The sequence below is a fragment of the Felis catus genome, chromosome A1 (genome assembly GCF_018350175.1).
Source record: "Felis catus isolate Fca126 chromosome A1, F.catus_Fca126_mat1.0, whole genome shotgun sequence".
Taxonomy (NCBI): Eukaryota; Metazoa; Chordata; class Mammalia; order Carnivora; family Felidae; genus Felis; species Felis catus.
Window position 1 is genome coordinate 107,023,561 of NC_058368.1, and position 25,522 is coordinate 107,049,082.

At 39.3% G+C, this 25,522-nt stretch overlaps 1 protein-coding gene across 1 annotated transcript in view; it reads left to right on the plus strand.

Moving 5' to 3' along the window:
- The first annotated feature begins 1,319 nt into the window (after positions 1-1,319).
- CHSY3 (chondroitin sulfate synthase 3) overlaps positions 1,320-25,522 on the plus strand; it is a 285,522-nt gene continuing 261,319 nt past the window's right edge. Inside the window, exons 1-2 of the mRNA XM_023254802.2 lie at positions 1,320-2,511; positions 4,950-5,233. Coding sequence (XP_023110570.2) covers positions 1,704-2,511; positions 4,950-5,233 — 1,092 coding nt within the window. The 5' untranslated portion in view covers positions 1,320-1,703. The remainder of the gene's footprint in view (positions 2,512-4,949; positions 5,234-25,522) is intronic.

Consider the following 25,522-nt stretch of genomic DNA (forward strand, 5'->3'; position numbering starts at 1 on the left):
GGAATGCCAAAACGCACCTCAAACTATTAGACTCACAGCTTCTGGAGAGTTTTTAAATGTCCCCTTCCTCAAAATGTTACATATCTTCGGGCAATTTCTTCATCATGTAACTTTCAATAATCTTGGCCAATATAATCGAACTTCCTTTGAGATTCTGTCGCTGAATGTCTTTCTTGCTAATTGGACAAATAAGACATTTCCTGTCATGCCTAAGAAAATAAAAAAGTTTATAGGCAAGAATAAAAATTACATTTCCTATTTTATTTTCTGATTAAGTTTACTTATTGAGGGCGGGTAACAAGAATTTTCTTAAATTGAATCTTCTGGGTATTGGCTCTAGAATTTGTTCACATTTCTCCATCATTGGCCTCTCCCAGTGAATAAGTCTTTTACCAAGACTGAAAATAGTTCATGGTTCTCACTTCTAGACAAGAGGCCAGTAGGAGAACTGAGGCGGAGACCAGGAACCAGCCCCACACTTCCCAACTCAACAGGTGGGGAACATGGGATTTTTATGTTCTTTGGGGACTGGGTCCCCACTCACCGTTATCTGTCAGTGTCTGCCTCTGAGATTTTCTTAGGAGAGACACCTAGGGACAGCGGTGCTCTGCATAGACTGGAGAGGAGTGGTGAAGGAGGCAGGCGAAACTGGAAAGTTAGGAAGGTTGGGAGGTGAGGTCCTAGGTCCCCAGAGCCCGGACCTAGGATGGGACAGATGGTTCCCCCAGCAGTGCGCGGGACACCGAGCGGAGAGCAGAGACACGGAGGAGCAGCAGCAGGGGAGACGCGAAAAGCACCGCAAACGCCAAGAGGGGAGCGCGCACGGACCTGGGCGGGGCAGAGTGGGGAAGGGTCACGCCGGGACGTCACCCGCTGTGGGCCGGGGGAGGCGAGCGGGGCGGGAGCTGCGGGCGCCTGCCGGGGGCTCTGAGACCCGAGCTCCGCCGATGAGGTCAGTGGAGCCGACGCGCCGGGAGGAGGGCAGTGGAGCCCCCGGACGCGGGAGTTGCGAGGCCGGCGGAGGGGCGGGACGGGACGGGAAATGGGACGGAGAGCTAGGGCCGTGGGAGGAGGAACGAGGGGGCGTCGGCGCTGGAAGCCGGAGGCGGCCCGACCGGGATCGTTTCCTTCCGGAGAGGAGGCCGGCTCTGGACAGAGGCGGGGACGGGGGGCGTCCAAGGGCGGGTGACGGGGAAATAGCGCGGCTCTCGCTTCTCCCGGGCTGGCAGCGGTGCTGCTTGTGGCTCCTCCTCGGGGCCAGTCCGGAGCCCGGCGGCGGGGGGGAGCGGGAGGCGGAGAGCGAGGGCGGGGGCTCGGGAAGGAGGGAGGAGGGAGGGACCAGGCGCGCCAGTGACAGGGTGGCAGCCTAGGAGCGGACGCGTTGCCGCCGCCGCCGCTCCACCTCCTCCTCCAGCAGCTCCTCTCGCTGCTGCCGCCGCCACTGCCGCCGCCGGGAGAAGTTTCACTCCCGACCCTCGTTTGGAGCCCGGACCTAGAGCCGAGCAGGGAGCGCGGCCGGCAGCGGCAACCCGCAGTGGGCCAGGCGCCCGGAGCGCTCCGACCGTGAGCCGGCGTCGGCGCCTTGGCGGCGGGCAGCGGCCCGGGCTGGGGGCTCTGAGGCGGAGGAGGGGCGGGTGTGAGCCGCGGGACCCGCGCGCAGCGCCGCAGCCACTCAGCTAGCGTCCGCGCCGGGGGCAGTCGCGATGGCCGTGCGCTCCCGCCGCCCGTGGATGAGCGTGGCACTGGGGCTGGTGCTGGGCTTCACCGCCGCGTCCTGGCTCATCGCCCCCAGAGTGGCCGAGCTGAGCGAGAGGAAGAGACGCGGCTCCAGCCTCTGCTCCTACTACGGCCGCTCGGCCGCTGGCCCCGGCGCTGGCGCGCAGCGGCCGCTCCCCCAACCTCAGCCCCGGCCGCGGCTGGAGCAGTCGCCGCCCCCCGCGCGCCAGGAGCTTCAGGGGCCGCCGCTGCCAGAGGCAGCGCCTGGAGCAACCAGTTTTCGGAGCAGCCCCTGGCAACAGCCACCTCCGCTGCAGCAGCGGCGGCGAGGACGCGAGCCCGAAGGCGCAACGGGGCTGCCAGGAGCCCCCGGGGCCGAAGGGGAACCCGAGGAGGAGGACGGGGGCGCGGCTGGGCAGCGGAGAAGCGGCCGGCCGGGGAGTAGCCACAACGGCAGCGGGGACGGGGGCGCTGCCGCCCCGAGCTCCCGACCCCGGGATTTCCTGTATGTGGGAGTGATGACCGCGCAGAAGTACCTGGGCAGCCGCGCGCTAGCGGCGCAGCGGACCTGGGCGCGCTTCATCCCCGGCCGCGTGGAGTTTTTTTCCAGTGAGCAGCCCCCCAACGCTGGAATGAGCCAGCCCCCGCCACCCCTGCCTGTCATCGCGCTACCGGGGGTGGACGACTCCTACCCTCCCCAGAAAAAGTCCTTCATGATGATCAAGTACATGCACGACCACTACCTGGACAAGTATGAGTGGTTTATGCGCGCCGACGACGATGTCTACATCAAAGGTGACCTCCCAGCGCCGGCTGTCCCGCCTGCCCGCTGCCCCCCACCCTCTTCTCCCGAATCCTTCCTCTGCAACCAGCCCTAATCCCTGCCCAGCCCCTCTCTGCTTGGCTGCCAGCACGTGCTCTGAGCTCCTGCAGCCCCCAGCCCTCGGTCCCCACCCCTCGCATCCGCCCACCATGCCTAGTCCGCTCCTCCTCTTCTGCTGCAGTCTGGACCCTCCTCACACCTGACCGGTTTTATTAGCCTTTCTCACTCTTGCTGGTCTCCTTTCCGCCCAGCGCTTGCCCCTACTCTTCACTCTGTGTCAACGCTGAGGAAAGGGACTTTAGGGTTAGCCAAAGGCGTTTCCTACTCTGTCCTCCTCGGAAAGCCCGGGTGGTAGTAGTTTCCCAAATCTATCTAGAGGGGCGTGTCCTCAGTAAAGGAAGGGAAGACCGAGGAAGCGGGCGAGAGCCGGTCTGGATACGGGTGTTCTAGCTTTATTCCACAACCCTTTTGTTTTGATTGGATCTAGCGCGGTTTCAGAAATGGTGAGATTAAGGAATTATTTTCGCTATTCGGGACCGTTCCCTCTGCGTTTCCTTCCCTCTCTTACGACCCCGTCAAGCACCGGGAGTCCTTGAGCACCCACACCCACATCGCTCCAGCGCGCACCTCCTTCCAGCCACAGCAGTGCCGCACAGAGTCGGGCCCTAACCCCCACCCCGCCCCCCGCCCACCTCAATAAAACCCCGGGCGGAGGAGAGCATTTTCAGGAATTGGTGGTGCGCAGAAGGTGAGAGCGCGGGTGACTTATCCAGACCCCAGGAGCTCCGAGCTGTATTAGCATGTACTAATGTGGATCCTTTCCAGTCCATCTTGGTGGCGGCGGCGATAAGCAGAGGCTTGGAGTCCTTCCCCAAAACCACGCGCAGCCACAGCAGGAGAAAACTTTGTCAGTTTTAAAAGAGGCGCGGTCTTTCACCCTCATCGTGGGTGGCTCTGGCCAGAGGTTTCTAAACTCAGCAGAGAGAAGTTCCTAAGAGCGGGAGTAAATCTTCCCAGTACCGCCCGCCGTGGAGATGGAGATGGGCGCAAGGGAAGTCTCAGGGTTGTGTTGAAGTAGGGTCTCCCAGTGCTTCCTCCGTTTCCCAGCTTCTTGGTCAAAGCGGGGCAGCCCTTCCTTACTTTTTTAAGAAAGCCTCGTTGCTTTCTCCTTATCCAGGTAGTCTTTCACAGGATTCAAGGAAAAACAAACAAATTCCGTTTTGGCTCAGGGAGTGAATGTGGAGTAATAACTAGAGATTTCTTGGGGTTAGGTTGGGAAGAGCGAAGTCATTCCATTGGTGATTCGATACAAGAATAAATGGTTGCCTTTCTAATGAATACGGTATCTTACAGACAGATTTCAGATGTATAGCTATCTATAGCTATAAGTGATAGATCCCTTCTAGTCCCCTTGTCTTCTGCGTATGGTTGAAGTCACAAAGGTTTCCTGGCAGAAGTTTGCCACACTTGACGGAGAATTTCTAAAATGCACGAACAGCATCTACTTCTGTCATTTCTCTTAATGGTTTGAAAGACTGTCCTTCAGAACACCAAAGTGCCATATTCATTCCATCTCTATTAAGAATGAAATGCATTTTGAATTAAGAACCCAATAATAGCTAAAACTCACTGAAATCCAAGGGGGGAGGGGGGGAGGTGTGGCATGGCTTCAAGATAAATGACTGCAGATGAGTTCTCATCAAAAAACGATAGTAAAGATGCTGACTGGGAATACAAAGAAGGTGGCTACTTCATTGTATCGCTTTGTAGAATACCAAATGTGTTTTAGCTACACAATTTGATGTTTAAGTGGTTTTTCTTGATGAACTTACATACTGTAAGGAAACCAATTATATTATTATTTTAACAAATGTTTATTTTTTCCAAAAAGGTGCTTTTCAAAGTTCCCAAGTTAAATTCGAACACAACTTTAATATTCTTTCTCTCTCTCAATTTTTGTTTGTATGTGACTCAAGTTTAGTTCAGGACAAAACACGACCAATTTATCAGGAAAAAATACTAATCGGATATCGACAATCTGCCAATCAGTGCTGAATATAAATGTTATTTTCTGAAAATTTTATCATTAACTCAGATATGCTAAGAAATTTATCATTAATCTCCTTATCATAATCTCACCTTTTACAAAAAAAGTCTGGTGATTATTATACTTAAGGTTTTCCAGTGACCTTGAGTAGAAGGTTAAGAACATTTTATTATGACTTAATTAGTAATGGAAATTTCATAGTTTTAAAGTAATAGAATATTCAGAGAGGTCTTTCTTCCTTTCAGCTGTATTATGACTTTTGGGGAGTTTGTGCACAATGTTGAAAGGTGTTTCCCTTACTTTGTATGTTCTAAATGATTACGAAATTAGGAAAAGGAGAGATTGTTGCCTTTCTCTTTGTAGGTGATAAGTTAGAAGAGTTTCTTCGATCACTCAATAGCAGCAAGCCTCTCTACCTGGGCCAGACTGGCCTGGGGAACATTGAAGAACTTGGAAAATTGGGGCTGGAGCCTGGAGAGAACTTCTGTATGGGAGGACCTGGCATGATCTTCAGTCGAGAGGTTCTCAGGAGGATGGTGCCACATATTGGTGAATGCCTCAGAGAAATGTACACGACTCATGAGGACGTGGAAGTAGGACGATGTGTTCGACGCTTTGGTGGAACTCAGTGCGTCTGGTCTTATGAGGTAAGACGGGCTGTGATGAAAATGTTCACATGTTATAGATTCTTGCCAGTTTATTGCCTGGGGCAATGACTATGTTTATTCTCTTGCTTGAAAATGACAGCATCAGCCGTGTATGGACACAAGGGTCATTGTGGGGAATAACTTTCTTCACAGAGCTGAGGCCTGTGGGAGGTGTTTTTTATTAGCATGGCCCTTAACTTTAAGCAGGAATCTGTATATATGGTCACATCTCTGGAAGATGCTCTTTCCCCTCTATTTGCTTTATTGGTGTTGATTGATATACATGCTTATCCATTTCCTGTCTCTAACAAGGGGACTAATTTTATTCTCTTGGGTTGTAACTTTTAGCATTTGGTACTTGGTCGGTTGTTGCTGTTGTTGTTTTGGTTAGGTGTATAATTGCATCTCTTTGTTTCCGAACAGTTTAAGTTTTCTTGGGAGATTTTCAGTTGGAAATTTAACATGCATGTTTTTAAATCATAGGAAAAGTTAACTCATAGGGTATCATTTATGATAGATTTATTCACAAAATAAAGGGGGCTTGTTACCTGGGAAAATAGAAGAAGTTATGAAGATGTTAAGTAACTGTTTAGTATTATGACTGGTTCCCTACAATTGGTCTCTGTCTGCCGTTCTATTTCCTGAACAGCAGCTGTTGTTTATATAATCTGAGTTAGGAACTGTTCTTTTATTGTGATAATTAGTTTTATGAAATACTCTGGGATTTTTTTTTCCTTCAGAAATTTGTTTTGAAGAGAAATACAATTTTGTTTGAAATAGTTTTCCTAAAGGTTAGTGTTAGTAAGAATTTGATTTGACATTTGGTGTATTGCAGTTTTGAGTAGTTTGGTTTTCAGGTCGTTGGAGTTTGATATACTCAGCTGCACACATATGTAAATTATAACTTAACTCATTTTTTTATCTTTTCAAATTTTTCTTGTCTCCCGGTATAGAAGAAACATGAAAATAGGTTCCTTGAGAAGTCATGATACCTCAAGATTACACAGTTACTTTGTAATTACTTTAGTAATTACTGTGTAATTACTTTAGTTAATTTTGCTTTATTTTTAATACTTTGTAGTATTTACACTTTTAGGGAATATTTCTTGTATCTATTAAAGAAACTAAAAATGATCAATAAATAGTTATTTGGAATATGTACTATGCAAATTTAAAATTGTTATTACCTCATTTCTTTTGATACTAAAATTGTAATTTTTCTTTTGTATAACTATGACTACCCTGTAGAATAAAAATGTTTGCAATGCAAGAACATTACAGTTAAAAATAGGTATTTTAGAATCAACTCACTGAAAAATATTTGTTTCTCCATTTACCATAAAACTAACTGAAAGGCATAAAACAAATACACAGTATAGAAAACACATTAGGTTGATTTTGTTTATATGAAGATACAACTTTGGAGACATTCACTCTGTATGGATGAGTAAACAAAATTATTGATATTTAAAAATAGAGATGGAAACTTATAATGTTTTATTTGGTACTTTATTGCCTTAACATCACATAGAAGGTCTTAAGGAACCTTTTGTTTAAATGTCCTTCCCTTCAAGTTTTCATTGATCCTGCTGTCTTCATCTAGCTGTGTACCCATTTATGTTCCAGGAGAGTAAAGTAAACTCAGGTGACCTACATGCTCAAGAATCGACTTAATATTTTATTTTTAATATAGGCATTTTATAGTGGAACTTTAGGTCATATCATAAACTGACATAAAAGAACAGATAAACCAAGAAATTGCAAATCTTACAAGATGTAACATCATGATCACAGTATTTTCATTAACTTTTCAAAATACATTTAAATTTACACTCATACTAGGTTATCAACTGAGTTCACAATCTATATGAAGAAATAATTTCTATCTTTTTTTCCTCGCAAAAGAAAATATTATTCTCTAAAGTTGTGCTGTTTTAGAAGGTTGACTTTATCTTTTGCTAAACAATTACATAGAATTTACTTTGTTTTGGAATATCAGTTTTTAAAGAGCTATTTAAACAGAATTTTGAGGGGGCATTGCTTTGGTAGTACAAAGTCTCAGGTCTTATTTAAAGGAATGATGGAACATTTCATGGCCAAAGTATTTATTAAATAGCATCTGTTAATAAATTTAGTAATGGTAAATATACAATTAAGTAATAATTTAAGCATGTTAATATTAGGATGCGTTCTGTGTTATATGGGACTCCTGAGTAGATCAGTTGGATCACAGCCAAACTAGGGTTTTCCAGTTTAGATTTTAGGTTAGTTCATCTGATGTCCATTCTTTGCTACTGTTCACATTATTTGAAAAGAATCCTCTATTTTACTGTACATTGGTGTCCTCAGTAAAGATGAAATTGTACATCTGGTCGTATAACAAGCTATGAAAGGATCTTTAACTTTGTTTTCTTTTTTCTTTTAAAAGATCCATCTGTGATAGAATTCTCTTAAAATCTTGAATTTCCTTTATCTATACCTTTCATGGATTTCAGAATTTTGTTTGGCTTTTCCTCCTAATAAAAGTTCTTACAGAGTTAAGAGCACTGCCTATGAATTTTGAGTTTAAATATATGAAGCATTCATGGTGCAGTATTATCTTTTAAAAATGATAAACAGGCTTGAAGATCTTCCAGGAAGAGGATTGGGCAAACATAATTAAACTATATAGACTTTGTAGCTTTTCTTTATGATAAATTACAATTTTTATAAAACCTAGAAATCTTTTAGTATTATTTACTGTTCAATTAAAGTGTACTTTCTCTGTTTTATATACAATTTAGCATTAATTGAGAGAGAGAGAGGATACACTTGAACTTGGGTTTGAGTTCTGTTGTCTTTGGTAAGTTAGTTCTTTGAGCCTTGTTTAGTTCAACTGAAATTGGACATTGTAACAGTGCTACATAATTTTTGGAGAAGATTAAGTGAATTGGCGAAAAAACCTATGTAAAGCCCTTCATATAGTGTTTAGTACACAGTAAATTTTCAATAAATGTTAATTATTATAGCCATAATTGTTGCTGAATAGATCATGTATTATACATAACATGGATTCATCGATATTTTATTTTTTAATGATTAGTAATGAATGATTTGTCTATATCAAAAGAGTCAAAGTAAAAATAAACTGAATTCTTTTCAGTTAAAGAATCCAACTTTAAGGTTTTTTTGGCAAAGAGCAAGAAAGTTTCAAAAATACTGAAAGTATGGGGATTCCATGTCAGTAGAACTTACTATAAAACATGGAAGTCTGCATGTTTAAATGATGCATTACACATATTTGCTTCAGTGTTTGAGCACCATAATAATAGTTTATCTTAAAAAAACAGTATGGAAAATATTATCTAACAAGTGATGATCTAATATACATATTTAAGGAATCTCAGATCAGACTCAATATTAAAAAAAATTATTGTATAGATTTCTAGATGGGTTGCTGGAACAATAGCCCCCTTTTCTGAGATTCTCTGGAATTTTCAGTAGAAACAGAGGTTAATAGTGTCTCATTCTGCAATAAACTATATGAACACCAGGAACTTGGCTTTCAAGTAGCTAGAACCTGTTGCTGTGGTGCTCACTTTTGCAGGAAATGATGGATAGCTTTACTTCCTCCCCGGGGTAAGGTCCTCATGGTCTGGGAAAAATGTCTTGCATGGGGGCTTCTTGGTTTGTTTCTCTCTCTGTCATCTCCTCCCCTTTTACTTTTTTCTTTCTGTATTTAATGACATATAAAATAGATTACAAATGCATTTGGTATGCACTACTTTTCATCAAGTTCTTAGTAAATTAACGTGCTTATGATAGACCAGCCCCTATGTCGCAAGAGATCACAGAATGTGCGCCCAGATCACTCCTAGGGCCCAGGAATGACTTGACCTCTCCTGACTAAGAAGGCCTTTAGTTGCTGATCAGCCTCAGATGGACTGGTTCTCTGTGTGCCTAAGACCATTGGAGAGTCAGAATTATGATTCTCCCTTTGGTACTTGGAGGTAGAAACATCTAGAGTCCTAGGACATATGGCATATGTTAATCAACACACTTCATGGGTTGCTGTTGTACTCATTTATACCTCAAATTGTATAAGTAAAGATTACTAACTAAAGCATGTTCGTGAAAAATCATTCTATTTTATTCATTCTGTGAGTGTGAGAATTTATTGGCATCTACTGTTGGCTAAGTTCGCTTTTGTGGTAGAGCTCTATCTTGGCTACTGTTTTTCTAGTTCTCTGAGCTGCAATCTGGCAGCTTGGGAGGCTGCATATGGCTCTTAAACATCGTTTGGCTCATGGAGTGTTTTAAGGTTTTCTGTTTTTGTTTTCAGATGCTTTTAGGAGAGGCCAGCAGTCTTCAGTCCCCTTCATATCCTAATTCTAGCAACAGGCTTTCCTTGCATGTTTATTTTAACTGCCTGGCCCAGGTATGCTTATGAGTCCTGATATTTTGAGGCAGATAACACACATGTTGAAATTTTTATTAAAATATTCTCTAGAAGATGAAATGATTTTCTAGTGAGAATGAGATGCGTATTTTAAATACTGTAATTTACAGAAGAATTTTTTCCAACTTGGCTGTTAGAATTGTGTGTCATATAATATAGTTATACTTCCTTTGTTGTAGGTGTATTTTTAGTAACTAGAAAGTCCTCACTGTTAAAAAAAAAATAGTTCAGCCAATCCAGTTTCAGCATGTGCCTTAGGAGAATTGCAAGTTCTATTTCTTTGGTTTCTGTTTTAGTGCGATCCTTTATATTCAAGCATTTAAGTAATTTTAATTTCAATGATTCTTCTTCTCCCTATGAGGGAGTTTTACATTTCATCTAAGACTCATCTTCAGAACGGTGTGTATTTATCTTCTTAATGTTTATAGTTAAATGGAGCCAGAGAATGCATGTGTCTTTATTTCATTCAATTAAATGTTGTTTCGAATAAAATATAGCTCTATATTGATAAAGATATTTCTCTTTGGGCTTAAAAACCATTTCTTAGGACTAAACAGATTTTTTATTAGATTCCTTAAAGAGTTAATTTCAAGCCAGAATGTCTTATGTCTCATCTTGGCCCCCTAAAGGCTATAAACACCCTAGAAAATTCCATTATTTCACAAAAGGATATGTTCTGGAAGTGTTTCTCTGGGCTTATAATACCAGAGAGCTATACCATAAAAAACTTAACTACATATAAGTTCTTCATAACATAACCATTAAGGTTAAAATAGTTGTGCCATTCTTAAATTTTTTTTTCAACGTTTTTTTTAATTTATTTTTGGGACAGAGAGAGACAGAGCATGAACGGGGGAGGGGCAGAGAGAGAGGGAGACACAGAATCGGAACAGGCTCCAGGCTCTGAGCCATCAGCCCAGAGCCCGACGCGGGGCTCGAACTCATGGAGTGCGAGATCGTGACCTGGCTGAAGTCGGACGCTTAACCGACTGCGCCACCCAGGTGCCCCCTTTTTTTTTTTTTTTTTTAATTTTTTTTTTCAACGTTTTTTTATTTATTTTTGGGACAGAGAGAGACAGAGCATGAACGGGGGAGGGGCAGAGAGAGAGGGAGTTGTGCAGTTCTTAAAGGGCTATTGTACATCCTCCCTGGCATCTTCCTGTTAACTTAGGGGCTTCACTCTTCTGCAATGCTAATTTTGCTGTATCATGAACATGGTTTATGCCCCCAGAATATATTAATATGTATGGAGAAGCATAAGTGGGGACTTGGATCAAAAATTCAGTCGTTCAAACATCTTTTCTTGGTTCTTATTCACAGTTTAGTTTTTAACTAAAAGCGGTAACCTGCTCACACCTACCCTTCCCACCCCCATTTCGCTTGTCAGATGAAATCATGCATTGATTTTATGCAGCTTCTTTTCTGCTACATTGTTTTCTTCCTTGTACAAAATGAAATTGCATTCCAAGTTGAAGGAGAAACATGGTGTGGTTTTTCCATATTTTGTAGTCTTAGCTAGTTTATTGTTGTTGTTAATGGATGCCTTATCACTTGAATTGTGACAACATATGCTTTATAAGATGATTCCGACAAATTGTGGAAAATAGTAAGTGAGAAAGATGCCTCCACACAATTTGAAATAAGTTCCATGACGACATAAATACTATCTTAGATTAAAAGCTTTGGATATTTTTCCTCCTTAATTGATCATAAGTATACTAATTTCCTGAAGAAATTCCAAGTCAACTTTTTACTTCTGCTTGCTTTGTCTTGGTCTCCAAAAAACCCCCTATGTTTTTAGAAACATTTATTTCAGTCTCTTTTCTATCGAATGAATTAGTGTTCATCATGCAAATAAATGTATTCAGTAATACAACTGATACGGCATTTTCCTTTGATAATAACATGTTACATGTTTTGAGCAAAGGTGTGCCTTTTAATAATGAGGTATTTGAGCTAGCCATAAACTTCATTAAAATAAAAAATTCAGCGTCTTTAGTCATCTGAGTCATTATTTGATATGATTGAGCAATAAGAAAGCCTGAGTAAACTGAAAAATTAAGGGATTGCCGTTCCCTCAGAATCCTAACATTCTGTTCATTTACTGTCCTAACTATTAAACAACACTCTAGTTAAGGCTTAACCACATACAAATAATTTTGAATGATAACATGCATTTAAGGTGACCCCGTCTTAGAAAGGTGTGGGACATTTATGGCACAGTATGTGATAAGTTTCTAAATTAACTAAATCAAAACAATGCTAAAAAAAAATCAGCAAACCCTGTTTTGGAACTAACTAATGAATGGAATGGATTTCTTAATTCATTGAGTTTCTAAAATCTTTACTCACCATTTGTCATTCAAGCTCTGTCCCTCATTCTTCACTGTCAATGTCATCTGCACTTTTCATTGTCTCTTTTAGTTTCATTCATTAAAGAGAGATAGCTTAAAAAAAATATATGCATACTAATAAAAGTAGTATGCAATAAAATTAAATTCAAATGTGAAGAAATAAAGGAAAAAGGAAAATGTAGAAAAATAAAAAAAAAATCTTTAAAAATGTGGGTTGGGCTCATGTTTTGCTGTTGTTAAAGAGAACTCTACCTAGATACTGAGACCTGAAAGAGATCTTTCCCATAGAACGGAGAGGGGCTCTGAGGGATCACAAAACTCAGCATCACTTCTGTGAGTAGAACAGTATGAATTGTTTCAGTATTTCTTGTAAATCACCTCAACATAAGCCAGGAGTGCCACACAGACGGGCAGTTCTGCATGAGGAGTTCTACTTGGAGACAGTGCAATTATGTTCAAGTGCACCATTGCCTCCTGCCTTACTTGATTTTATTTTAAAATTTAGAATAGCTTTCAGAAAGCCCTTCATGGATATTGCCTCTTGCTAAGATGTTTCATAGTAGGTTGGCCAACAGGAAGTTTGAGTTACGCATGTTCTCTGGTGAGAACCGAGAATGTATCTGTTGTGTCATCGGTTAAGGACAGATACATGATTGTTCTTTGCTCATCAAGAGGATGATGGAAACACTCGCTACACATGGAGAAATCAAACCAGATTAGAGACCCAATGGCCGTCCCACCTGAGGAGCTCAGAGTGAAGTCCAAGAGAATTCCTAACATCTTGGCCTAGAATTAGCAATGTGGTTACCTCGCTATCAAGTTGATTATTAGAAATGTCTATTTTCATTAATTCGATAATTTATTGTATAATCATATAAGTTATGTAATTTTTATTACTTTTTTATATAAATGTAAGTTTAATTTTAGGTAAAATTTGCACGCCCAAATGAAAACATTGAACAATCAACATTTTAATGAAAAAATCTCTTTTAATCTAATGTTCTTATATATAGAAATAAATTTTATATGAGTTGAGAATATTTAATACCCATGATGAGTGTTACGAAGTATGAGAAGAATTACAGTGGTAAATTAAATTTAAACTAGTCTGCCTTAGAATTCAGTCATCTCACACCTTATATAGCTGGCCGATTTCATTTGACCAAATATGTCTCCATCAGCAGTGAACACACATAGACCTTCCTTGTCCTCATGGAGCTCAGAGGGAGGAGGGAGTCCCGCTTCTAATGTTGTCTTGCTTTCACGTCTGATACAGAGTTGGGTTTCCCATTTTTGTCATCCTTCTGAATTCTCTTTCATTCTAAGTCAGGAGAGCTCCACTTGGGTTCACCAGTGATGTGTGTGTTGGAACTGGGATCACGGGGTCTTTATCTGAGTTTTCTTAGGTGAACATCTTCCTCTCTTGTTTGTATTAATTTACTGAAGAGGAGTGAAACAAAGGCACGTTTAGTGGTTTGATGGCATGTAAATATATTTTTTGCCTTTTGTAAAGCACAGGCCACTAAGAATTTGTTTTTTAACCAAATCTAGAGCTGGAATACTTGGCTTCAAGTTGTAGATCTGCCATTCACTAGCTGTATGGCCTGAGACAGTAACTTAACTTCTTTGTGCCTTAGTTTCCTCATCTATCAAATGGATATAATCCCAGTACCCACCTCCTAGAACGGTTGTAAGGGTTAAATGAGTCAATGTATATAACAGCACTCACAATAATGCCTGGCAGTGTTAAGTGTTCTGCAGCTGTTAGCTATTTTCGCAGAAGCAGAATGGTATAAAACGGTGCCAACTTTACAGAGCCATTGTGAGACATAAAAAGGTCAACGTATTAGAAGACCTTAGACTAATGCTTGACACATAATAAGTCCTGTATAACTCTTAACTACTATTAATGTTTTCCAGTGTACAATGTTCATATTCTTTTTTACCCTCATGGGAAAGAGAACGTTGATTGGAAAGGGTTTATTGCAATTGCTTTCTGAAAGATGGGCTTTGCTGTAGCAGGGAACGTGCTGATTCAGTACTTCCTCAGCCTGACTGCACAATTGAATCCCCTGGGGGACTTCGGAAAAAATCTGATGCTGGAACCCATCCTTGACCCATTATATCAGAATCTCTTAACAGGTGAGACCTGCCACATAGGTGATGTTTCAAACTCCCTAGGTGATTCCAATGTGGCTCTAAGATTTAGACCTCTGTATAACTTTTTTTTAAATATCCAGTCCATTCTTTATTCCTTAAAAATGACTTTTTGTTTTTTTTTACTTTGGGGTAGATCATAGGAGGGAAATCGACATTCTGCATTTCTGTCTATGTTTGTTACTTACCTGTTCCAAAGAGTTAGTGACTGGATTTAAGATAATAAATTTAAAGCCATCACTCATAACTGTAGGTTTTTTATGGTCTGCTTTTCATGGTTCACATATTACTCTTTTCTTTTTTTTTTAATTAAAGATAGATTTTAAAACATTCTTAGAAAAAAAATATTTTTTTAACCCATGCAAGGCTAGAGTTTTTATACCTGTTTTTATTTAATATGTTTGAGTAATGTATAGTAGCAGAGTTCTTAAAATTATAGGTGGAATGTTTTCGTTGACTTGATTGCATTAACATTGACTGGTGACTTGGACCTCAAAAGGATAAAAGATAACGTAGTATCTGTTTGATTGCAGAAACAGTAATTTATTTACAAACTTTTTTGGGTAAATTTGATTTCAGCCAGTATTTTCAGCAAGTATTTCCATGCCCATGCTATAGTTGACTGCTATAATGGAGAAAAACATAGGATACACAGAATTGTAAGGTAAGAAGTCCCCAAGGAGAAGAGCAAAGTGCAGTACTTCCTTCAAACTAGACGTCATACACAGGTGCATTGCCAGGTAAGTCAGGATGCCTGAGGAGGCAAAGGTGGAAGAACAGCATGATGGCAAATCGTGTGTTTGCTTCAAGTATGTCTGGAGGTAGGAGAAATGAGGCTCAAAAGCTGTTGGTAGAACTCAGGAAAGGCCTTGTACATCATCTTCAGAGGTTTAGGATTATACCTTGTAGATCACTGATTCTTAGAATCACCTGGGGAGATGTCATTGGTTTAGATACCGTAGTTGTGATGGAGCATTTGTGTAGAATTGCTAAAAATCTCTGGGCAATTGTAATGAGTAGTCAGAGTGGAAAATCAGTTCCATAGATCATGGGGAGCTTTGAAGATTATTTTTTCATTGGTGAATGCCATGATCACATTATGCTACAGATAATGGTTGTAGCATGGAAGGATGGACTTTTTAGTTCCTAGGGATAGTAACAAAAGACAACTAGGATGCTATGGTACCAGACCCATGAGAGATGAGTCTTGATGAAAGAGTAAAAGTGGCAGTAGAGGTGAGCCTAGTGAGGAAAGAAAATTGATAGAAGTAGGCGATTGATTACATACAGGGTGTAATGGGGGAGAGTTACAAGGTAACTCCTGGGCTTTGGATTCATATGCTAGTACTATTCCCAGAGACCGCGAATAAAGGAAGAAGGGTGAGTGTGGGTGATTGGTGTGTTTCAGGTGTGGGCAGAGGGTGAGGAAAATGGAGGTCCATTTTGGATACATTGAATTTTGTTTATTATTTATCTATTCAACAAATACTTATTGAACAACGAATATTCCTGGCCCTTTTATAGGAAGAAAAAAAGAGAAAAGAAATGGACAAAATTACTGCCTTGTTTTCTAGAGGGGAAAGAGAGTAAATCAGTAAGGGAAGGCCAAAAGAACACAAGACTGTGGGTGTGCAATTTTAAATAGGGTGGTTAGGTGGGCTTTACTAAGAAGATGATATTTGAACCATGTGAGGAAGAAGCTCTCCTGCCAAAAGCAGTCAGCAGTCAAGTCAAGAACTTGCCAGAGGGCAGAAGGGAAGCTAGAGTTGAATAACAGGCCAGGAGGGTGAGATCTGAGGGGATAAGGGGTAAGACATCATGTTCAGCTTTGCAGTCCTTTGTAAGTACTTATTAGTAGAAGATTGAGGCCTACAAAGCTGTTGCTCTCTGAGATTAAGCTGGTAGGAGTATGGCTCTACTGTAGGTATTATCAGACTACGTGAATGCATTTGTTTTAGGCAAGCTTCACTCATCGGTGAAACAGTTATTGTTTAAAATGTAAAAAGAAAAACCATGCCAAAGCCATAGGATTAAAAGATTGTTTAAAATTTAATTTATTGGGGCGCCTGGGTGGCGCAGTCGGTTAAGTGTCCGACTTCAGCCAGGTACGATCTCGCGGTCCGTGAGTTCGAGCCCCGCGTCAGGCTCTGGGCTGATGGCTCAGAGCCTGGAGCCTGTTTCCGATTCTGTGTCTCCCTCTCTCTCTGCCCCTCCCCCATTCATGCTCTGTCTCTCTCTGTCCCAAAAATAAATAAACGTTGAAAAAAAATTAAAAAAAAAATTTAATTTATTAAGAGTCATTGATTTTTAAATTGTTTACAACTCAAATTTTATTTGGTGATTGGAACCAGTAATATTATAAAATGGTTCAAAAACAAGGCATAAAAATAGATATAGTTAAAAATCTTTCAATTCCTGGCCTCCATCTGCCTGGAGAGGCCTTCCCCCTAACAACTGTCTACTCTTTTTTCCAGAGTTTCTTTTGCGTGTGAGACTATGCATGTATAGTATTGCCCACCTCTCGAATTTACATTTTTCACAAGAGGTGGCATATTACATACATTGCTGTGAATGTTGCTTTTTTCAATAAAGAACATTTCCTGAAGTTATTCTGTCGTTACCTCATTTTCATTAATCTCATTCTTTTTTAAAAAATCACCATTCTCTTTCATTTAAAAATTTTTTAATGTTGTTTTATTTTTGAGAGAGAGAAAGAGAGAGAGAGAGAGAAAGAGAGAGCGAGCGAGTGGAGGAAGGCAGAGAAGAGAGTGAGATCCAGAATCTGAAGCAGGCTCCAGGCTGCTCAGAGCCAGACGGGGGGCTCAAACTCACGAACTGTGAGATCATTACCTGAGCTGAAGTTGGATGATTAACTGACAGAGCCACCCAGGCACCCTATTCTCTTATTTATTGTTGCCTAGTATTTAAAAACGAAACTGAAAATTGTCTCTTATTTTAAGAGGCACTGCATGCATTTATGTGAGAGCAAAAGGAAAATGGACAGTGCAACAGCCTGCAATCAGTATATATATTTCCATCTTTTCTGGATTGCTGAATTTTTAAAAAAAAATTTTAATGTTTATTTATTATTTGTGAAAGACCGACAGAGCATGAGTGGGGGAAAGGCAGAGAGAGAGGGAGACACAGAATCCAAAGCAGGCTCCAGGCGCTGAGCTGTCAGCACTGAGCCTGACATGGTGCTCGAACTCACGAACCACGAGATGATGACCTGAGCCCGAGTCGGACGCTCAACCGACTGAGCCACCCAGGTGCCCTAATTGCTAAAATTTTTTATTGTGTGTTTTTTTAAGGTTTTATTCAAATCCCAGTTAGTTAATATACAGTGTAACATTAGTTTCAAGTGTACAATGTAGTGACTCAGTGCATCCATACAACCCAGTGCTCATCACAACAATTGCAAACAAACAAAACCAAAAAACTGGGGCGCGTGGGTGACTCATTTGGTTAAGCATCCGACTTTTGCTCAGGTTGTGACCTCATAGTTTGTGGGTTTGCGCCCCATGTCAGGCTCTGTGCTGATACCTCGGATCCTGGAGCCTGCTTCAGATTCTGTGTCTCCCTCTCTCTCTCTCTCTCTCTCTGCCCCTCCTCCACTCACACTCTGTATCTTTAAAATAAATAAACATTAAAAACAATTTTTTAAAAACCCTGAAAAACCAAAACTAAAATAAATAAATAAATTTTTAAAAAGAGTAACAGACTCCCCACATGGTTAACCCTTTTTAAAAAAATGTGTATTTGAATATGTAAAATTATTATCTCATTTATTTAAGATATGTATAGTGTGATCTGAAAGGTAGCCTGGTACAAATTGTAATATTAAAAACATATTTTACATCTTTTTTTTAAAGTTTATTCATTTATGTAAATAATCTCTACACCCAATGTGGGGCTGGAACTTAAAACCCCAAGACCAAGAGTTGCATACTCTTTCACTTGAGCCAGGCAGATGGCACCCCAAAAGCATATTTTATATTTCTTGAATATGAAGGAAATATTTAAATATGTATTAAATATTAAGGAAATAAATAAATATGTATAATATATTACATTTACCATATAATATGTTAAGTATGTTTGTTATATTTAATGTAAACATGTATGTAAATATGCATATTTAAATTTATTAACTTAGGAGCTTCTGAGGACAGATTTAATCGAGAGGCACAGAAGTGCTTTACTACTAAACAACCAGTAAGAAGATAACGGGCATAAAGCATAATAAATGTCAAGTCATAAATTTGGGCTTCCATTTTTTATACGTTATTTGCCAGATCTCGTATGCAATATATTATGTCATTGTAAAGTTTCCTGCAGTAGAATTACCAAACAAATTTAGGGTCATTAAAGTGTGGATCTATATTACACAATATTATTTGGCAATAGACTAAAGTTATTTTTACTTCTCTTGAAAATTTTGTTGATAGTTTTAGATAAGTAATTGATTGCATACTTATAGGATATTCTTTGTTGTATCTGGAGGTTATTCTTACAGTATAGAACTAAGTTACAAGGTTTCTATCTTGTATGGCTTTTGCTTAGTGTTTAAATACCTTAAGATACATATCTTCCTTTGTGAAACTAGAGTTTAGGAATTATGAACATATAGTCTATTCTATGTCTTAATAGAACATTAGGAGCTTCTGCTACAAATAGATTTAGAGCAGAATGCCTTAGATTAATTACATAGCATATAAATCCATCATCCTTAATATCCTACCCATATAATTGCTTACATTAAGATTCATATGTTTCCTTTCTGCATTTCTCATATTTAACCTTTCTCTTATTTCGGTTTCCCATTTTAATTAAATAGCCTTAAAGATTTACAAAATTATAGTCAATTAAATCATGGCAAGAATGTCTGCTGACTTTGAAAAGTCTATAGAAAGACCCAGTATAATCAAATAGCCTTTGTTAATCAGTATTTGCTTTTCTGACAATACATTTTGTAGCAGTGTTTGTGAATGTTTGCTTTTATTGGTTGTCACCATGTGACTGATGATTACTCTTGTTGTTATACACATTTGTTGCAATAATATTTATATATTTACTCCAGTAAATTCTGCATATAGATGGTCTAACACTTAATCAATTTTTAAAATAATTTCAAATCCATTTGAATTGATTTATTTTTTCATTTGAAGAGCATTTCACAGTATACCATAAATTAGATTTTTGAAACCTAAGCAATATAATAAATGGTAGTATATTCATTGAAATACAAAATACATACATAATTATAAAATAATTATGATACTTTTATAATAAAGCAAAATTAGTGTAAATGTAGGTATTTTCGTCAGGTCCTGTAAGGTCCTAATTTGAATACATTTTAATTTTTGGTCCTTTTTTTCTTATCTCAGCCAAGTTCTAATTTTTGTAATCTTAACAAAACTTTAATTTCCTGTCCTTTATTCTCTTAATGTTTCTTCATTTTCTAGCCCTCTTAGTGTTGAAATGCAATTACCAGGTTTTATTCTGCCTCAATCCATTTTAAAAGTAATACCTTAGCTAGCAGATATATAGCCACAGTGGCATTATGAATTTTGATTACACTTCTCTTATAAAACTAAATTGCCATATTAAGGAAGAAAATACATCACCTTATTTCAATTTTGACACTTTTAACACAAGGTCACATGGTTTTGTGTTGTTAAATGCCAGGACCAGCCTGGCAGACACCCTCAAACTCTCCAGGGCTTGTAAAACTTAAATCTCTTTTGCATTAGATCAGAGTTCCATTTCTCCAAGTACCTCAGTTGAAGAGTTGCTTGAAACAGTCATAATGAGTGAAATTGATTTTATCAACTTTGACAGAGAGTTGTAAAATGTGTCTGGAAATAATGGCAAGCAGATCTGTTCTGATGCTCTCCAGGCTTTATTTTCTAGCAATTACCAGTTGTATAAAATATGTAAGTAATGATGCTGATAATTCCCGATTATATAAAATGTTTTATTTAAAAAATTTTTTTATGTTTATTAATTTTTTTGAGAGAGAGACAGAGCATGAGCAGGGAAGGGGCAGAGAGAGAGGGAGACACAGAATCTGAAGCAGGCTCCAGGCTCTGAGCTGTCAGCACAGAGCCCAGCATGGGGCTTATACTCATGACCTGAGCCAAAGTTGGCCCCCCAACCGACTGAGCCAGCCAGGTGCCCCCTTTTACCTTTTTAAAGAACCCTGCTTTCACTTTATTCCTTGTCCAAAAGATGATTTGTGACCGAAAATGCTATGTGAAAAAAATATTTTTAGGAAGGTGAGTGGTGAATCCCTTTTTTAGTTTTCCATTTCTCCATACTAGTATTGTTTTTCAGTTTACATGCATGACTCTATGGGAGTCATCCAGTTTCCACAACTCTTAGGTAAGTTGAATAAAGAATGATTTTAGCAGTATATTATTCTCATGGCCAGTTCCTATACATTAATTAGTCACATTTTGGAATGTTAGAGATTTGTGAAAATGCTTTTTTTGTTAGTACATTTGCTGTACTTTTTTCTGTAAAGTAGAATTAATGTGGCTTAGACAAACTAATCTAGATCTGAATCTAATAGATTTTCTTCTTTTTAAAAATTGGTGGATAATGTTGGCATCATTTTGTAGAGCTGTATTGGTCAGATTTATTTCTTTTGTTTTTTTTCTTTCCAAGTGTTTGTTTTAGTTCCATTTAGCTAACAGACAGTATAATCTTATTCTCAGGTATAGGGTTTAGTGATTCATCACTTACAATAGTCAGTATTCATCACAATAAGTGCCCTCCTTAATACCATCACCTATTTAGCCCATCCCGCTATCTACCTCCCCGCTGGTAACCATCATTTTGTTCTCTGTAAAGTCTGTTTCCTGGTTTACATCTCTCTGTCTTTTTCCCTCTTTGCTCATTTGTTTTGTTTCTTGATTTGTTGTTGATTTGTTTCAAATCCCACATATGAATGAAATCATATGGTATTTGTCTTTCTGTGACTGACTTATTTCACTTAGCATAATACACTCTAGCTCTATACACATTGTTGCAGATGACAAGATTTCATTCTTTTTGATGGCTGAGTAATGGTCCATTGCGCGCGCGCGCGTGCGTGTGTGTGTGTTTATGTGTATAGATATACCACTTCTTCTTTATCCATTCATCAGTCAGTGGACGTTTGGGCTCTCTCTGTGACTTGGCTATTGTTGATAATGCTGCTATAAGCATGTGTCCCTTCGAATCAGTATTTTTTGTACCCTTGGGTAAATACCTGGTAGTGCAATTGCTGGGTCATAGGCTAATTCTATTTTGAACTTTCTGGGAAACCTCCATACTGTTCTCCCAGAGTGGCCGCATTAGTTTGCATTCCTACCAACAGTGGATGCAGTGCACATCCTCTCCACATCCTCACCAACACTTGGTGCTTCTTGTCTTTTTGATTTCAGCCATTCTGACAGATGTGAGGTGAGATCTCATTGTAGTTTTGTTGACTGTTTCCTTCACTGTGCAGAAGCTTTTTCTTTTGATGAAATTCTGATAGTTAATTTTTGCTTTTGTTCCCCTTGCCTCAGGAGATGTATCTAGTAAGACGTTGATACAGCCCATATCAGAGAGGTGACTGCCGATGTTTGGCTCTAGGATTTTGATGGTTTCCTGTCTTAAGTATAGGTCTTTTATCTATTTTGAGTTTATTTTTGTGTATGGTGTAAGAAAGTAGTCCACTTTCATTCTTCTGCTTGTTACTGTCAGTTTTCCTAACGCCATTTGTTGAAGAGACTGTCTTTATTCCATTGGAGATTCTTTCTTGCTTTGTCAATTGACCATACAGTTGTCGGTTCATTTCTAGGTTTTCTATTCTGTTGTATTGATCTGTGTGTGTATGTTTGTGCTGGTACCATATTGTCTTGATCACTACAGCTTTGTAATATAACTTGAAGTCTGGAATTTTTTTTTTTTAAGATTAAGATTTAAGATTTTTTTTTAAAATTAGTTAATTAATTATTTTGAGAGACACAGAGAGAGAGAGAGAGAGAGAGAGAGAGAGAGAGAGAGAGAGAGAGAGAGAGAGAGAATGAATCAGGGAGGGGCAGAGAGAGAGGGAGACCGAGAAGCAGCACATATTCTGATGTGGAGCTCGAACTCATGAACCAAACTGTGAGATCATGAAGTTGGAAGCTTAACTGACTGAGTCACTCAGGCATCCCTAAAGTGTGGAATTTCGATGCCTCCAACTTTGCTTTTCTTTTTCAAGATTGCTTTGGATATCTTAGGTCTTCTCTGGTTCGATACAAATTTTAGGATTGTTTGTTTTAGCTCTCTGAAAAATGCTGATGGTGTTTTGATAGGGATTGCATTAAATGTATAGATTGCTTTGGATCATACAGACATTTTAACAATATTTCTTTCTTCCAGTCCATGAGCATGAAATGGTTTTCCATTTCTTTCTGTCCTTTTCAATTCCTTCCAATAGTGTTCTATAGTTTTCAGAGTACAGATCTTTTATCTCTTTGGTTAGGTTTATTCTCGGGTATCTTAGAGTCTTTGGTGCAATTTCTTGATATTGAAGTAAATTTAGTTGCATCTCTACATCATGTTAACAGTTAAGGTATGTAGCCCATGGGAAAATGGAAACCAGAGTAAGGATTTAGGGTAGTGTAAAAAGCAGTGTATACAACCCAGTCTAATGTTGATCTAGAGCTTAGTGTGGTTCTATTCATTTTACTGTCTCGTTAAGAACAAAGACTATGCTAGGAAATGTCTAAAATGTCTAGTGTTTATTATATGATGAGCAATTACCTAATTGCCCACCTAAGCTTTTTAACTTGAGTGCATAAAATTATAATAATAATAATAATAATATAAGCATCAAACTGGTTTATATTGATACATAGCTATAAAAATAACTATTGATCATTAGTTGCATACCAAACACTTGACTGGATGCTTTAACATGCTTTTCTGTGCTGTAAGGGTGATTAAGTGAGTTAAAGTGTCCTTTCTTTTGTCTTAGGGTATAATTGGGTACCATACTCAGAGCACTTTTGTAACTTGCCCAAATTCACACAGCCAGAGAGCTGTTTGAGTCTTGCTTTGAACTCTGGTTTATTTGATTCCAAAGACCATATTTTTCTCCGTAATATTACATTGACATTCTGCCTTAACTTTCAAAGAATGACATTTCATTTTTATTTTAAAACTATGTTGTCAGATTGGAATAGACAAGTTCAAGTATATTCAGTATGAGGAAATTGGAAAGAAATGACGTAGGCTACAAAGGTCAGACAGTAAAGACCAGAATGGAGAGCTGCTGCCATCAGTTTCCGCATCCTTGCCACATCCTTTCCTGTTGGAGATAAAGAGTGTCTTCATCTTTCTGGGAGAGACCTGTAAAGAGTGAATGAAAAGGACCAAAAGTGTTATAGTCCTTCTAGTCCTAAGCATGTATGTTTACAGGAAAAATATCCGACACTAAAGTTTTCATTTTCTATAGAAGCAGAAAATTGTATATTTTACTTTACCTCAGGGCAAGAGTAAAAATGTAAGCTGTCAGTTTTATCTTAATTTTTTTTTCTTTCAGCTGTACTGTTTAGGAACAAAGTACACATGGGCATGTGTATCACACTAGAATTTCACTTGTTGGGGTATATCCTGAGAATGCATGAATTTATCTTAAAAATGTTCTTTGTTCTGTTAACTAGTTTATGTTAGAATGAAGATTTCTCATGTACTTCTCAGAAGTGCATATACATAGAGGAAAATTTTCAGAAGTAGTTACATATTGTTTTTAAAAAAGCTGAAACTTTGTAGAAACCATTATTTCAGAGATTTTTATTATGAGTGTTCATAATTATTAGCTTCTAGGAGTGCCTTTTACATGGACTTACATTGTTAATAAATTCTTGTGAAAATCCCTGCAGATAAATGGGTTTATTACCATTTTTATTAGAATCGTCATAATAAGCAGGCTTGTGTTGAGTGCCAGCCGAATGCTTAGCTCTAGATAGAATATGAAAATAGAGATAGTGCTTTAGATAACAGCTTTAGAATCCTAGAGTCTTACAGTAAAGTCATACAGTGGAAATATCAGAACAACAGCCCATGTCAGAATGAATGCATTTCAAGCACTTACCAATATAAGATTGCATGTATTGTTCTAAAGACATAAACTTCTCTTAAAGAGTTGAGAGTATAGCTAGGAAAAAAGATAATCTTCACTATAGCATGTTCAAAAGGAGCCATCCCTGGGGGCACCTGGGTGGCTCAGTTGGTTGAGTGTCTGACTTTGGCTGAGGTCATGATCTCATGGTTCCTGAGTTCGAGCCCTGTGTCTGGCTCACTCCTATCACCTCAGAGCCCACTTTAGATCCTCTGTCCCCCTCTCTCCTTGCCCCTCCCTGCTCATGCTCTCTCTCAAAAATAAAACTAAACACTAAAAAAAAATACATATACATATATATATGTATATATATATATGCATATATATATATATATATATATATATATATATATATATATATATGGAACTATCCCTGGGAGCTATGAAATTTGGCAGAAGAGCTTCATGGAGAAGTTGATCTTAACTTTGAATAGTAGGTAGATCAGTTTTCCAAGCATAGAGAAGAGATGAACCAAGATGGGCTGTGCATGGTGCCCTGAGGGCATGGTTGTTGGGACCTGCCACCTCCCCTAGGTCAAAGCTGTAGAAGAAGGAGTCACAGCACCAAAAGAGAAAATTGGACATTCTTCTATCATAGGGATGACTGTGTCAGTGAGTACCAAAGAGCCAAACTGTTGGCAGAAAGCAATGCAAAGACTGCAGAGGAGACATGATCTGTGAATCCTGGAAAGAAGAAGTGAGAATCTTCTTTTACCCCTGGGAACCTTCTAGGCTTCCAGTTAAAGTAATATCTTGGAATTCCAGGAACTCTTAGGCTACTAGGTTAACTTAATCTCTTTGAAAACTGCCATATTCAAATTCTTATCCAATGTAACTCATTCTTTCCAATCCAGTTAATTGTAAATTGCCTCTATGTCCACCCCTCATTCAGTGGTAGTGAGCCAGCAAAAAGGAATGACTAGGCATGTAGAATTACCTAGCCAATAAGGGGAAAACCTGAGAAGGAACAAGGGGGAAGGAAGGGGGTTGATCAAAACCCTATAAAACAAAGCACTTTGCCTATAGTCGTGACATTTACTTTCGAATGTCCCCTCTCTGTTAAGAGAGCTTTCATACTGTTCTTATGTTCTGATCTTACACTCTAATAAACTTTTGCCTGATGCTCAAATAAATAAAATAAGTAAGTAAATAAATAAATAAATAAATAAATTGCCTTTCTCAGCCTCCCCGATCTTATC